Below are 15037 nucleotides of genomic sequence, written 5' to 3'. Positions count from 1 at the left end.
GGACTCCCTGCTGTGTTTGTCACAGTGTGGGCCAGCGTCAGAGCCACTCTGGCCGACACAGAGTAAGTCCCACTGGGTTTCCTTTCTCTCCCTTTCATGTGCAAAGTTTTATGAGATTTATGGGTGAATTCGAAAGGAAAAAGAATGAGGCCGAGCTGGAATTCTACTCTGACGTCATTAACTTTTGGAGGAGGGCGGTGGATGGAAGGGAAGGATAATTTTTCCTTGCATTTTGCAGGATTCAGTAAATGGGAATACCTGCAGTTGTTATCCCCAGGGACAAAGGGACTGTGTCACAGCTGGGCAGGGACAGGACAGAAAAAATCCTGAATGAGTGGGGACGAATTTGGGACACAGCAGCTGCAGCCCAACCAGAGAAGTTTGGTGGTGGTGGGGTGGTGGAACTGTAACTCTTCCATGGATTTTACAGTCCCAGAATGGTTTAAGTTGGAAGAGACCTTAAAGCTCATCCCGTTCCCCCCTGCCATGGGCAGGGACTCCTTTCACTATCCCAGTTTGCTCCAAGCTCCATCCAAGCTGGCCTTGCCTGCAAAATTCACAGGCTTGACCCCACAAGCACTTCCATGTCCCCAGGGTCCTCGAGCAGAGGGTTCTCAGGAATTCCCAAATTTGGCTTTGCATGGGAAGATGCTGCTTTCCAAAGGGGATTTCAGCTCCAGGCTTGGACAGGTGGAGTAGCAGAGCTACTGAGGGGTGACACATCTGTGACACCGCCTCATCCTCACAGAGGCTTCCAGGGAGCACCCGTGGCTTTCCAGCCTTGCCTTCCATGAGGAGCTGGCCTGGGAAAACTGAGCTGCCATGGGAGGGTTACCTGGATCAGATCAAGAAAAGCCTGTGGTATTCCTGTCTCCAGAGCTGGAGAGAATTCCAGCAGAATAATTCGTGTAATGGGTTAACTGTACTACTTAATTAGTAGTTATTAGTAGTTATTTTCTTTTGTTTTTACTTAGAGTTAGGATTAAAAACACGAAGGAGATGAATTTTTCATGTTCGGACTTGGTTGTTTCTTAAATTTTATCTAAAGATAGTTTTGTAATACCAGTTTTTAATACCAGTTAAAAGCGAGAAAATGGAGCTGAATCTGGCTAGCTACAAGATTTTTAGAGCTAAATAGTTCAGTGAAGAACTAAGTTATATTATTTATACTTTTGACCCAATAACCAAACACTTGTGACTTGTAGTGTAGTAATAACTATCTAACTAAAAACTACAACCTGAAATCATGAAGAAGGAACAAGAAGACAGAAAGAAACAACACACAAAATTCTTCATCTTATCCCATATATTCTAAAACCTCCAAATTCCAAACCCTTCCCCATGTGAAATCACACACTCCTATTTAACTACACACCCGTGATTCCAGCTCCATCACTCAAATTTTGGGATCCTTCTCCAAGGCCTCAGGTCAAAAGCAGTGTTCTCCTGGGGGTCAGTGCCCAGAAATCACAGAAAGCTCAAAACTCCCAGGGCTTCAGGGTTCCAGCAAATTAACACTGGGTCAGCTTTTCCAGTGGCTGCTGGAAACTCCTGGGAGTTTCCAGGAGCTCGTCCCTTCTTGGCAGGTGGAGGATTGGATCCCAACATCCCAATATCCACGTCATTAATTGGCCCTTCCAGTCTTCACTGGGATAAGGACTGGAGGTGGATGGAGATAAAGATTTTGGGGGAGATTTAGATGGGTCTCCCTGGAAGGGCAGGGTTGAAGGAGAGCCGGGAAGCGAGTGTGGAACCCCAGCGTTGTCCCCAACACCGCGTGTCAGACACCATGCATCCCTGTGGGAAGCATGCAGATTTATTCCAAGGGGGAATCATGGAATGGCTGGGCTGTAAAAGACATTTAAAGGTCACCTAATCCAACCTCCGGCCATGAGCAGGGACATATCCAGGACTGAAGAGGGAAGGTGGAGAGGGATTATTTGTCAGGACACGGGGAATGGCTTCCCACTGCCAGAGGTCAAGGCTAGATGGGTTATTGGGAAAAATTCTCCCCTGTGAGGATGGGGAGGCCCTGGCACAGGTCACCCCAAGAAGCTTTGGCTGCCCCATCCTTGGAAATGTCCAAGGCCAGGTTGGATGGGGCTTGGAGCAACCTCTTTCCCATGGCAGGGATTTGGAATTAAATCATCTTTGAGGTCCATTCCATCCCAAACCATTCCAGGATTCTGTGATCCTACGTCAGTTCAGCCTCTCCTGTGTTCATGAAACCTGGATTATTTTCAGTGTAAGGATTTTTTCCTGGTGAGGAAGTGAAGAAGTGGAAAAGGATCCATTCCTTCCTGGAAGGGACAAGTCTGGATGAGTGCGACAAGAGCTGGAAGGAGCTTCACCCTCTGGAGAGCAGAACCATCCCAACCATCGGGATATTCCCAATTTTTAGTAGTATAACAGCAGGAAAAAGGATATCCCAAAGTATCACTGAGTGCAGGCAGGGTTAGATCAAAGTCCTCCCACCAGGCTTTGGAAGAACTCATCCTTCCAGGGGGGTTTTTCCTGTGAAATTCTGGAGCCGATAATTCTTCCAATGCTTTCCTGACAGGATGTCGATCTCTCCTCAGGTGTTGGGACTTGAGTGCTGGCAATTTGAAGTGGATTATTCAGGTGCCCATCCTGGCAGCTATCGTGGTGAGTATGGCATGAGGAAGGGGCTGGGAGGCCTTTGGGATCTGGGAGCCAATCCAGGATTTCCTGCTCTAATCACGCTGTTGTCAAAAATCCTGCCTTATAATCCCTACATATCCACTTTGAGGGGTTTGTGTTTGTCCTGCCAGGAATTTTGGCAGCTGAATGTGGCAGAGGGGTTTGTGAGTGACTTCAAGGAGAGAAAAATCCCACAGTTTTAGGGCCAAGACTTTAAACTCATTAATGAAACCAACATTCGAGGTGATATTTGCATCCCAGACGATCCTGGAAACTCTCAGGGGTGATAACATGTTCTTACGAGGTATCACCAGTGGGAAGAGATGGAATTTGGGGTCTGTGGCTTTTCCCAGGCATGTTTCAGGGTCATCCCATTCTCTCTGAACTGATAAAAGATTGGGAAGCCCGAGGTGGGAAGGGAAATGAAACCAACCCAGCTTTGATTGGATATTAATTACTGAGGGCGGATTATTCCAACCCCCGGCCAGGAGCCAGAGGGGAAAGGAAGGATCCAAGTGACATTATCCCAACACAGGAGGAGCTCTCCAAAGGCGGAGAGAGCATTATAAGATTTAATTATTTGCACCAGGTGAATTCAATTATCTCAATTATTGCCTAATTAATTCATTCATTACCCTCTTCCCCCCTCTCTTTATTTGGGGTTATCTGTTGCTCAGTCTCCTGGTGGAATCCATGTAAAAGACCTCACGCACTCCCCCAAATCCCATCTCCCTCTCCACCCATCCGCGAGTGGAGCCGGTAGGAATCTCTCCAAAATCCAGAGGGTTTGGAATCAGGTTCTTCCTCCTGCCTCACAAATCAGGAGGCCTTGGAAGATGCTCAGTGTGGGTGAGAAGAACACCAGACACTGCAAAGAGCAGGAAATTTTCCAAGGTGGATGTGCTCATCTGTGCCATTAGGTGATATTTTTGGGGAGTTGGGGGTGGGGGCTGGATTTCATCCTTTTGGTGGAAATTCTCCACCTGGCTCCAGCAATTCCCTGGAAGAAATGCATCACCGAGACCACATCTTTGGAAATAGAGCAGCAGAGGCTGGAGAAGAAAGTTCGGATGGTTCAATTAAAGGAATTCCAGCGGCCCCATCGCATTCCATTCAAAGGCCAATTAGCAGAGAAGAAAGAGCCCAACTGAGGCTCATCCTTGGAAAAATCAGGTTTCTCCAGGAAGCTGTGCCTGTGCCCTGGCAATTTGCAAGTGCAGCTGTTTATTATGCAAAAATATTCCGTGGGCTGTGTCTGTTTGATTTCTGTGGGTTCCCATTGTTCGCTTGGCCGCTTCTGCCATTCCCACGTTGCTGGACTAAGTCCTGCATTTTCTGGATGAGATTTTGGAGGCTGAGGGGTTTAAAATCTCTCCACTTTCTGCTAATTTGGATGCGATTCCTTCGTCTGGGTTTCTTTTCAAATTTAGCACATTTGGGGAAATCAGAGGAGTTTCCCTCCTTGGTGTGATAAAGTTGGGCATCTTTAATTTTGCTGACAAATGCAAAACAAGATCCCACTTTGGAGCCTTTAAAGCTGGAAAAGCTCCTATGGAGACACAAATCCTGCTTGGTTTTTCCCCTCCAGATGATTTCCAAGGAATTAAATGCCCCCAGGTTCTGTGCTTCCTTGCCTGTTGGTTTATCCATTCCTCCCTTATAATTCCTGTGCCAGTCAGGAAATTTCAGCCAAATGGGACTCAGGAAATGGGGTTGCAGGGATGTAAAATTCCCACAAACCTCATGAAAACAGGGAAATGGATACGGGAGAGAATTTTCACTCATATCCCAGTGATGGAAAGGGTATGGCACCACCTTCCCTGCTTTTTTTTATGGAGAGAGTTCCAAATGAGCTTGCACCTCCATAAAGGAGAAGGAATCCAACCACAGGAGACAAAGGCATGGCAAACTAGGCCCTGCTGGTTCAGCAGCTCAGGGAATTCCTGGTTTTACCAGGAAGGATAATTAACCATGGGACCAACTCTCCGGTGGTTGTGGTGGGATTTCTGTCATGGAAGTGATGATGGAACATAGATCTCTTTTGGATCTCCTCTGAATCCAAGGACATATCTTGGACTGTTGAGCTTGATGTTCACAGTGGTGCCTCCCTGAAACTCAGAGGCTGTGTGTGTGGTGCGGGAATTTGGTGTCTTGGAATGCTGAAGGCTCCAGAGGAATCCATAGGCATTATCCAACAGCATGGATCCGCTCGGTGCAGTTACAGCATGGTTCTGCCTGTACCCTCTCCGTAATCCTATGGATGGGTTTGGCCGGGCCAGCAGCTGGTGGAATCCAGGGAAACCAAGCTCTGAAGAGTTCCACAAAGATGGGAATCTCCCCAGTATCATCCAGCTTTCCATGTGGTGTTGCCATTAAATTTTCTTCAACATCTTCCTGCAGGACAAGATTGGAATCATGGAGTCACGAAGGTTGGAAATGTTCTCCCAGATCAAGTCCAACCATTCCCTCATCACCACCACAGTCACCACTGACCCTTGTCCCCAAGTGCCACATCCACATGGGATCCCACCACTTCCCAGGATGGGGATCCTACTGCTTCCCAGGATGGGGATCCCACTGCTTCCCAGGATGGGGATTCCAATTCTTCCTTGAGCCTGTTCCAAGGTGCTCAGGCACCACTGGAATTATCCCGAGCAGTTGGCCTCCAGTTGTGTTCACAGATGTGTCTCCCTGAAAGGCAGTGGATGACATTCCCTGATCATCCTTGTCTGCACCACCCTTAACACTTCCCAGAGGAAGCTCAGCAGTGGAAATGTGGGAGAAATCCAAATTTCCTTGCCTTTCTGCATTCTTGAGCTGTCAACCCCAGTTTGGTCCACTCTGTGTCTTCACTGCGGTGCATTTGTCTTGTTCCTCTTTCCTTTTGCACATGGAAATGTGGGAAGAAATCCTGCAAATGCTCCTGGTATCCTGAGGGGATCTTGATCCCAGCTGGGCTGTGAAGGACAAATAAAACTTCATTTTGGCCTTCTCCAGGTGCCTGCTGGCCTGGCTGGCTCGGGAGTTTCCATGCGAGATGTCCACACCTCTGAGTCAGTCCATATTCTCCCCAAAGGTTAAAAACCCTGGGATCATTCCTGGAACACTCATCCCTTTCCACAGGAGGAGCTTCCTCACCTGTCCCAACCCCTGCCTCACCTGGAGGGGCAGCATCAACTGAACGACTCCGCCATTTTTCATCAATTTTCTCATTTCCTTGTTGTTTGTTTTCTTTCCCTTGCAGGTGAATTTTATTCTCTTTATCAATATTATCAGAGTCCTAGCAACCAAGCTGCGAGAGACAAATGCAGGGAGGTGCGACTCGAGACAACAGTACAGGTGAGTGTCACCTGCCCTGTCCCCTCTCTGGGATGGGACAAAGCCCTTGGTTCACCCAAGGGCTGTGGAGAAACCCAGGGTGACACCGGTGCCACCTCAAATAACTTGGAAAAGTTTGTTGTCTTGCAAGCGTGGTAATGCAGAATGAACCAGAGCGATTTAAAACTCTCCTAAACCTTTCAAACCCAACCTGCTGGAGGTTAGGGAGGAATTCCAGCTCTTCAGCCAGTTTTTGAACCAAAAGCGCAAAAATAAAACATTGATTGTGCTGCTGAAGGCCGTAAAACTTTTATCAGTTTATTTGCTCCTTTTTTATTTCCCTCCCGTGCTTTGTTAAGCTTGGCCTATTTGTTAAACCTGCCCCTGTTAAACCAGCCAAGGTGTTTCAGAACTGATAAAAAGATTCCAATTTTGTCTCATTTTTTGTTTGGTTTTCCTTTGTTCTGCCAGCTCGTCTCCCTTGACAATTCAGGTTATTTGCAGCATGGTCAAAACTTGGATGGAAAAATCGGATTGTTGGGACCCCACGGCTGCTTGAGAGCTCCCAAGGTTCCTTGGGATCTCCTGGACTGCCCAACAGGACACATGGGAAAGGGGGGAGAGCAGAATGATTTGGGATGCAAACCATGAGCTCATCGCTCCCACCTCCCTCTCTAAACACACATTTGAGGCAGGAGGGAGATCTGGCAGGAAAACACCTCCCGGTTTTCCTCACTGCTCTGTCAGGGCTCTGATTTATCCATTTATTTACTTCTCCCTGGCTGAAGCTTTGCCATTAATTATGGTTTGGATGGGGCCTGCTCCTTTTAAAGTGTTAAATTCCCTTGGTGGTTTGCAGGCGCTGGACAGAGGCGGTGCCGGGCTTTTCTGGGAGTGATTCCCGCCCTTCCTGATCCCTGCTGCACGCGGGGACTTGCTGGAACTCTTGGCACAAGGTTTAATCCCTCAATTAATGTCACTTCCAGGCAAAGCTGGTTCCCTCCAGAGCCAGCCCAGTCAAATACTCGGAGTTGTGGAGTCCCCAGCACTGATCCTGTGCTGAGGTGGAGCTGCTTCCTGAAAAAAAGGAGTTTTTCCAAGGGACGCTGAAACCCAAAGCACCTCCTGGGAGCGTTCACCTCTGCTGTGTCCTCTTCCCCTGGAAATCTGGAGTCATTCCACTCCTAATTCACTTACCTCTCCTCCAAATCCACTCCTTGCACAGGAGCCAGGGTGGATTTTCCTGTCTTGCCTCAACGGAGTGGTTGAGGTTGGAAAAGACCTCTGGAAGTCGATTCTCCAACCTCCTGCTCCAGCAGTGTCAGCCACTGCGGGTCGTGTAGGACCACGTGAAGATGGAGAACCATCCTTTAGGGATCAGGGGATTTGGTGGCCATTGGAGGCTGAGGGCTGGAATTGCAACACAGATTCCTTGCATTCCTTTCCAGGATCCTGACCCAAACCTGGAGTTGATATGAGGCTGGAAAAGTCACCTCAGTGTCATCACGCCCAGCATCACTCCAGGACATGTTGAGGGCTGGGACACGCTGCAGCGTGAAGCAACAGCTCAGAATTCCAAGTGGAATTCCACAGCACCTGTGCAAACATCCCCATATCCAAAGGGACAAGGAAAAAACCACGAGCAGCTCGTGCCCGGTGCCAAACCTGGCTGGGGAGGTTTATCCATGCACTAATTCCTGCTGTATCCCCTTTTTTTTTTTTTATTTCCCTGCAGGAAGCTGCTGAAATCTACCCTCGTCCTTATGCCTCTGTTTGGCGTTCACTATATTGTTTTCATGGCTATGCCATACACAGACGTGTCAGGGATTCTTTGGCAAGTTCAAATGCACTATGAAATGCTGTTCAACTCTTTCCAGGTACTGGAACTCCGGGAAAACCGTGGGAATTTCAGTGGGGAGAGGAGGGGAATGTGGGTGCAAGGCTGGCTGTGGAAGCAGGGCTGGGTTTACAGAACATTAGGATTCATTCACGAGGGGATTTGAAAATATTTTTTGCCTCAAATCTGTTTACTACTCGCAAAACACAACAAGAAGAGGGGCGGTGTGTCCAGCAAAAAATGTTTTTCCCAATTCATCCCAGGATCCAATTGTCCCCCACGACACTCTGCTGGGTCAGGGACAGCTCCTTGTCCACCGGGAGCTCCATCCAAAGGGAATTTTCTCTGTTTCCCTCTTCTGCCCCACTGAGCAATCCCACATTTCTCACACACATTCTCCACGGTGGGTTTTGAACATCCCCAGTTTCAGAGAAACCTGGGGGTGCTGGGCAGAAAAGAGACCCAGATTTCCCTAAATTCCCATTAATTTGTTGTTTCTTCCTCCTTCCAGGGATTTTTCGTTGCCATCATATACTGTTTTTGCAATGGAGAGGTGAGTCATGAACACCTTAATTCCCTCTTTTTTTGGGTTAATTCCACACCCAGGTGGAATCCTCATTTTTCTACAATAAACAACCTTATTTTGCAGTCCAAGGTCTCTCAGTCTGCATAAAAAAATTCAAATTCTGTCTTTATGTTTTGTTCGTTTTTTCTGGTGGAAAACCCTCAGGTCAATATGACATCAATAAATGAGCGACTGGAAGAAAAAAAATTAGAATTTTTAATTTCCTAGCACAAGTGCTGTTCAGTGCTGTTTCATTTCAAACTAAGATGAAAAATGGATTGCTAGAGTCACTGATTAAAAAAAAAAAATCTGGAGTTTTCCAGGCTTCTTTGACTTTTCTATCTATTTCCAGGATAATCTACTTTAATTTCCTCATTTCCATTAATTCCCTCTACTGCTGTTAATTAAGAAAGTGGATGGTCGGCAGCTGCACCTACCCCAGGGAAGAAGTTCCACACACTGGCTTAAAATTAAATTTATGGCTTTGAAGGGGAATTTATGGCCTAAATTTATGGATTTTAAGGGGAAATAAAACTACAAAATCACTGTGTATGTTCTGCAGATAAAATGAGGACAAAATCTAAGGGGGATTGATCTCGTCCTAACTTTAGCAACCTACTTTAGTCCAAAATTCCCATTCTAGGGAAATTTCTCATGATTCGGATGCCTCTCCAGGTGGTCTTCCCACTCACACTTGATTTTCATGGGACGTTGAGACAATTCCCTCCTCTCCATCCCTTAACCCTTGGGCAGAGCCATCCCACCTTTCCAGCCAGATGTTTCCAGCCATTCAAGCTTCCCAGTGTCCAATATTTCATTTGGAAAGGGCAGATTTAACGTGAATTTATTGTTCTTTCCAATTTCATGGAACAACAGAACCTTCTGAGTCGGAAGGGGCCTGTAAAGACCAGGAAATTCCAAAGCCCCACAGAGTTTCCCATCCATTCTCTCTATGGATATCACATTTTTCTGGCATTTTCCTTCTCGAGCTCACAGCGGTTTTTCTCCTCCTTTTTTTCCTCCCTCAGGTCCAAGCAGAAATAAAGAAGTCATGGAGCAGATGGACTTTAGCACTTGACTTTAAAAGGAAAGCCAGGAGTGGGAGCACAACCTACAGTTATGGACCAATGGTTTCCCACACCAGCATCACAAACGTAGCCACAAGAGGAGCGCTCGCCCTCCACCTCAACACGAGACTTATCCCAGGGACCCTCAACGGCCACCGGAATTTGCCAGGCTATGTGAAAAATGGCTCCATTTCAGAGAATTCCATGCCTTCCTCTGGGCCCGAGCAGTACAACAAAGATGAGGAATACCTGAACGGCTCCGGGCTTTATGATGGAGACAGACCCACGGTCCTTGTGGAGGAGGAGAGAGAGACGGTGATGTAAAGACAGGAGGAGGGGGAAAAAATAAAAAAATATTCAGCCAAAGGATGAAAAAGGTTCCTGGAGAGCATTTAGTGGGAAAAGACCATCAGGCCACGCAGCGGATTCCAAGGATTTCCATGCAGTTTCTCTATTCTGTGGAATGAGAGATTAAGTTATTTGGGAGAGAGAAAAAAAAGAAAAAAAAAAAAAGTGAGCCACAAACGTGGCCAGCGGGTGATCCCATCCATGAATTCCGTGATCCCTGGAGGCAACAGAGCTCTCCAGACCTCTCTCCAGACCTGCAGAGATGCTGGGAGCTGGTCAGGGAGGGCTGCAAAGCCCCGCGTGGTCCTTGGATCCCTTGGAGGACGGGAACGTCCCCCGGGAAAGCAAGAGGAGCACAAGGAGGGTGTAGTGTCATCGTCCTGGGAGGGGACAAGCCACCCCGGGGGGGGTCAGCAGCTTGGGTTTGGTTTGTTCTCTGCCTGTGAATCCGCCTGGTGACACACACAGGGCTGGGAAAAGCGCCGCGGTCGTGTTGGGTACCACCAGTCCCGTGTTCTTCTTCCCTTGGGAATTCTCTTTCCTTGCTCCTCTGGGGTGGAGAGGGTTAACAGCTCGTGGGTGCAGGCAGGGATTGTCCTCTCCTTTCCCTGAGTTCCCCGGGAGCAAGGCAGGAAGTATTTGAGGGTTGGATGTGGTTGTGGAATGCGCAGCGCTCCTGTTCTTCCAGAGGGGCGGCGCAGAGGGAGCCACCAAGGGCATGGAGTTTGCACATCCCAAGGGGGTGTTTGTGGCTAAAATCAGTGCCCAGGGTGGATAACTCGGCCTCCCCTTTTTGTGGGTGCTCCTGGAAAGTGGCTTCAAACTCGGAATTGTTCCTCACTCCCTGCTCTGAGTGTCCTGTTCCACAGGGTCATGGAATTCTGGAATGGGTTGGGTTGGAAGGCACCTTAAAGATCACCTTGTTCCAACCCCTGGCATGATTAGGGACACCTCCCAGTATCCCAGGGTGCTCCAAGCCCTGTCCAATCCGGCCTTGGACACATCCGGGGATGGAGTATCCACTGGACAATTAATCCAAACTCTAACGAGGAGAAAGACTCCACCAGCCGCAGCCAGCTGCTCTTCTGAGGGCTAATTAAGGATTAATTTCCCACATTCTGAAGGAAGTAAGGAAGAGCAGGTGAGGTCCTGACTTCGTGTCCCACATCTTTATCACCCTCTCAGATTAGGGCCTGACCAAAGCCTGGTGGAATCCAGGGAAAAATCTCCCTTTGGCATGGCTGAGGTTTGGATTCGGACCCGGTGGGGGATGTGGTGGCTGTGGGGTTCTGACAGGAGCTGGACCTCCTCTCCATCTATTCCAGGTCACAGAATCCCAGAATCCTGAGGTTGGAAAAGCTCTCCAAAGTCATCGAGTCCAAGCTGCGCCCAATCCTCACCAGAGCCCTGAGTGCCACATCCAGGAATTCCTGGGACACCTCCAGGGATGGGCACTGCAAACCTCCCTGGGCAGCTCCTTCCAAGGCCTGACCACCCTTTCCATGGGGAAATTCCTCCTGGTGTCCAAACTGAGCCTGCCCTGGCCCAGCCTGAGGCCGTTCCTTCTTGTCCTGATCAGAAATCTTTGCCTGCCAATATTTATTTTTGATGTTCTTTTCTTGTTTTCCTCATCCAAAGAAGTCAAACCTCATCATAACCATTTCCCACCAAAGAAGAGTTACCAAAACATCATTTTTTCCCAAATTAATCCATTTTCCTGCTCTCTTCTTCCACCCCTCCTGATTTTCTGGCTCAAAGCCATTTCTGAGTTATCATTTCACTGCTGGAACAAAGCAGAAATACCAAAAAAAAAAGAAAAAACCCAGCCAGTGACTCACTCTTTGCTTGTGTTTATTACTCAAGATTGAGAACATTTGACAGTCCCTCAGAAATTCAAGGAATCAGCAAAAGCCATAAATTTATTTATAAACAAGCATAACCCCCCTCTTAAAATGCCGCTTTCACTGAAATGAATTCAACACTGGATTATTTAGGATTAAAATAAATCAAACCCGTTGTTAAATGTAGATATAAATTTCAGGCATTAGGGTTGTGCAGGGGAAGAAAAAAAATTTTTTAAATCCTTTGAATTTCAAATCATAACCAGATTTTTCTTCCCTGGATGTTTCTGTGCGTGAGCAACACTCCATGCAAAAATTGGGATAATGGTGACACCAACACAGAGAAAAAACTGCCACTAAGGGCCAGGATTTTTTTTGCCAGTGTTCCCATCATTCCTGGGCTGATCCCAAACTCTTGATTGAGCGCATGGATCAGGATCTGGTATCTGGAGATCCAGGGTCATCCCTCCTGGGTTTTAGTGAGGAATAATCAGAGCTGGGATGTCTGGAACGAGAGGAGAAGCCCCAATTTTGGGTTGGGATTTGCCCTGGAAGGACAAACTGAAGCTTAGCCAGAGCCTTTGGATTTGAAATTTAATTTGAATTGAAATGAGAGCAGGTTCCTCTTCCCGTCCTTCATCAGCAGGAGCTGAGGACATTTCCCAAGGAGTTTGTCCCCATCCAAAGGTCTGAGTCCACCCGGGACAACAGCTCCTCTCCTGTGGGATTTTCCTGTGGAAACACAGCCCCAAAGGCCACAGGAAACACAACCCTCGGAGGGGATTGTTCAGGATTCATCCACTGCCCTCCACAAATCCTGCAGGAATGACAGGGCTTGTGCCCATCCTGCTTCAGATCCAACGTGGGATCAGCAGGCTGGAGCTGGGGTGTAGCAAACGTAGCACGGAATCGTTATCGCGGAATCAATAGCATGGAATTGTTGTCATGGAACTGTGATCATGGAATCATCCCAGAATGAATTGGCTTGGAAAGGACCTCAAAGCCCATCTCGTTCCAAGGTCAGGGACACCTTCCCCTATCCCAGGTTGCTCCAAGCCCTTTCCACCTTGGAAAACTGGGGAAGAAACTTTCTCAAATTCACTTGAAGGAGGAGGCAAAGTTCCAAAAGAGCTGTTCCCTGTTTTATTTTCCTAGTTTTCCCTCCTCCTTCGTGTCAGATCTCTGCCCATTTTCCTCTCATCCTAGAAAACATCTGGCAGTACTCCGGAGCTCCACGGAGCCCGAGCCTAGCTGTGCCCTGCAGTATCCCGGCTGACTGGCTCACATGGAATCTCCCTGGAATCCTTTGGATCAGTGTCCCCTTCTCCAGAGCCCCATGTTGCCCTTGGACAGGGAATCTCACCCCTGGCAGGTTCCTCTGTTGTTCCTCTTCTATCCCCATCCACAGCAGCGGAGCTCTCCTCGTGATTCCTTGCTCCGTGATCCCGCTCTTTTCTGGAATCTAACAGCTGTTTGATCTTCCTTTTATTTCTTTGGGGGGACTTTTGGCAGCAGCTTTGCCATTCCTGCTTCTCCTGGGTAAGTGCAGACAATTGTTTTCCTGCCTCCTCCGTTCTCCTTGGTCCGGTTTCAGATGAGATCATGTCTTGTCCTACCCCTCTTCATTCCTCAGCTCTGCTCCTTGTCTTGTTCTGGAGCCAAAAGCTCAAAAATCTCCCAAAAATCGAATTTTTTTCAGCCAGGGGCTGGCTCTGATTCTCTGTTTGTGGGCAATCAGCTGGAGGTCAGGGAGCACCCACAGCGCTGGGAAGGATTTTCCGCTTTTTAAACCATGAAAATCCGCAAAGAGGGAAGATCTCCAAAGTTTTTATTCCTCTTCCTTGGCTTGACAAACTCAGTGTCTGAAAGGGTTTTTAATTTCAGGTTCTGATGTTTCAAAAATTAAGAAACCTCATTTATAGGTTGTGTTCTTTCTCTCACACGTCCTCCTTGGTGATTCCATGTCCTCCTCAGTGTTTCCAAGTCTTCCTTAATGATACCATGTCTTCCTTGATGATTCCATATCCTCCTTGGTATTTTCACGTCCTCCTTGATGTTCCCAGGTCCTCCTTGATGTTCCCAGGTCCTCCTTGATGTTCCTAGGTTCTCCTTGATGTTCACATGTCCTCCTTGGCCATTTAAATCTCAGCGATATCAAACAAACTTTGCTGAGACACAAATCCTTTGGGTGTGCTTCAGTTAGTGATTAAGTCCAAACTAATTTGCTGTCAAGGCTTTTAATGGACCTTGATAAATCTCCTAATCCTGGTTTTTGTTCCCTCAGTGCTGACAGGAATCGCCACTGGCTGCTCTTCACTCTGTAGGAGGTTTGGGACGGTTGGGAGCTGGGATTTTCTTCTGGGAGTCTTTTCCCACGCTTTAATTCTTTTTTCCAAACTTTCTCTCCAAAACAACCCCAAGAACTTATTTAAATAACTTAATTCAGCATTTAATTTCCCCTTTCAACTGGGTGTAAATTTGGCAGGAGGGCAGGGTTTATGGTTCACAGCCAATCTCAGCTGGAAGTTCCCAAACCAATCCAGAGCTGTTCCAGGATTGGAATGTGATTTCCTTGGATCACCTGGGTCTCATTGTACTCATCACACCTGGGGCAGAGTTCAGGTATCCCAAGGTGGGAGACGACTCCCAAATAATCCTGAATCGTGGTGGATTTATGGGAAAAGGGCACAGAGAGCAGGGAAAACACTCATCATGTTTGTGCCCCGCTGCAGGAGGATTTCAAACAATAAAATAGAAATCTTCAGCTATTTTTGTTAATTTTCTGGAGTCCTGCTGAGTGCTCTGTTGGGCTCTGGACAGTGTCTGGAATTCTGGCTTCTCCCAGTTCTCTGTGCTGGATAAAACCTCTCCCATCAGTGGGCAGAGATGTTCTGAGCTGGGCTCCAGGACAGGACAGCTGCAAGCAGCTCCAAGGTGGATTTGATATTCCTTGGCATGAGGCAGGAGCTGCTTGGCTGAAGGGAATCACAGATCAGGACTCATGTCCAGTTTGCAGAATGCATTTCAAATCCAGCTTCCAACTGCAGCTCCAGAAATGCTCTGCTGAGAGTTACAGACCAGGCTCGGTGTTGGGGTTAAATCCAAGGACACCCAGTGATCAGCTGGACATTCAAAAAATCCCGTTTATCCTTTCCTCTTTCCATTCCTTTCTCCTTTCCTTTCCTTTCCATTCCTTTTTCCTTTCCTTTCCTTTCCTTTCCTTTCCTTTCCTTTCCTTTCCTTTCCTTTCCTTTCCTTTCCTTTCCTTTCCTTTCCTTTCCTTTCCTTTCCTTTCCTTTCCTTTCCTTTCCTTTCCTTTCCTTTCCTTTCCTTTCCTTTCCTTTCCTGAAACTTTCCTTTCCTGAAACTTTCCTTTCCTGAAACTTTCCTTTCCTGAAAC

At 47.6% G+C, this 15037-nt stretch overlaps 1 protein-coding gene across 2 annotated transcripts in view; it reads left to right on the top strand.

The window, feature by feature from the left end:
- PTH1R (parathyroid hormone 1 receptor) overlaps window positions 1-10030 on the top strand; it is an 82094-nt gene extending 72064 nt beyond the window's left edge. For both annotated transcript variants that reach the window (XM_062493131.1, XM_062493138.1), the window contains 6 exons: window positions 2-62; window positions 2580-2646; window positions 5906-6000; window positions 7715-7856; window positions 8328-8369; window positions 9410-10030. In XM_062493131.1, coding sequence (XP_062349115.1) covers window positions 2-62; window positions 2580-2646; window positions 5906-6000; window positions 7715-7856; window positions 8328-8369; window positions 9410-9772 — 770 coding nt within the window. In that variant the 3' untranslated portion in view covers window positions 9773-10030. The remainder of the gene's footprint in view (window position 1; window positions 63-2579; window positions 2647-5905; window positions 6001-7714; window positions 7857-8327; window positions 8370-9409) is intronic.
- The last annotated feature ends 5007 nt before the right edge of the window (window positions 10031-15037 follow it).

The sequence above is a fragment of the Cinclus cinclus genome, chromosome 1 (genome assembly GCF_963662255.1).
Source record: "Cinclus cinclus chromosome 1, bCinCin1.1, whole genome shotgun sequence".
In the NCBI taxonomy this organism is placed as follows: Eukaryota; Metazoa; Chordata; class Aves; order Passeriformes; family Cinclidae; genus Cinclus; species Cinclus cinclus.
The sequence above is the reverse complement of the archived record's forward strand: the minus strand, read 5'-3'. Positions and strand labels throughout refer to the sequence as shown.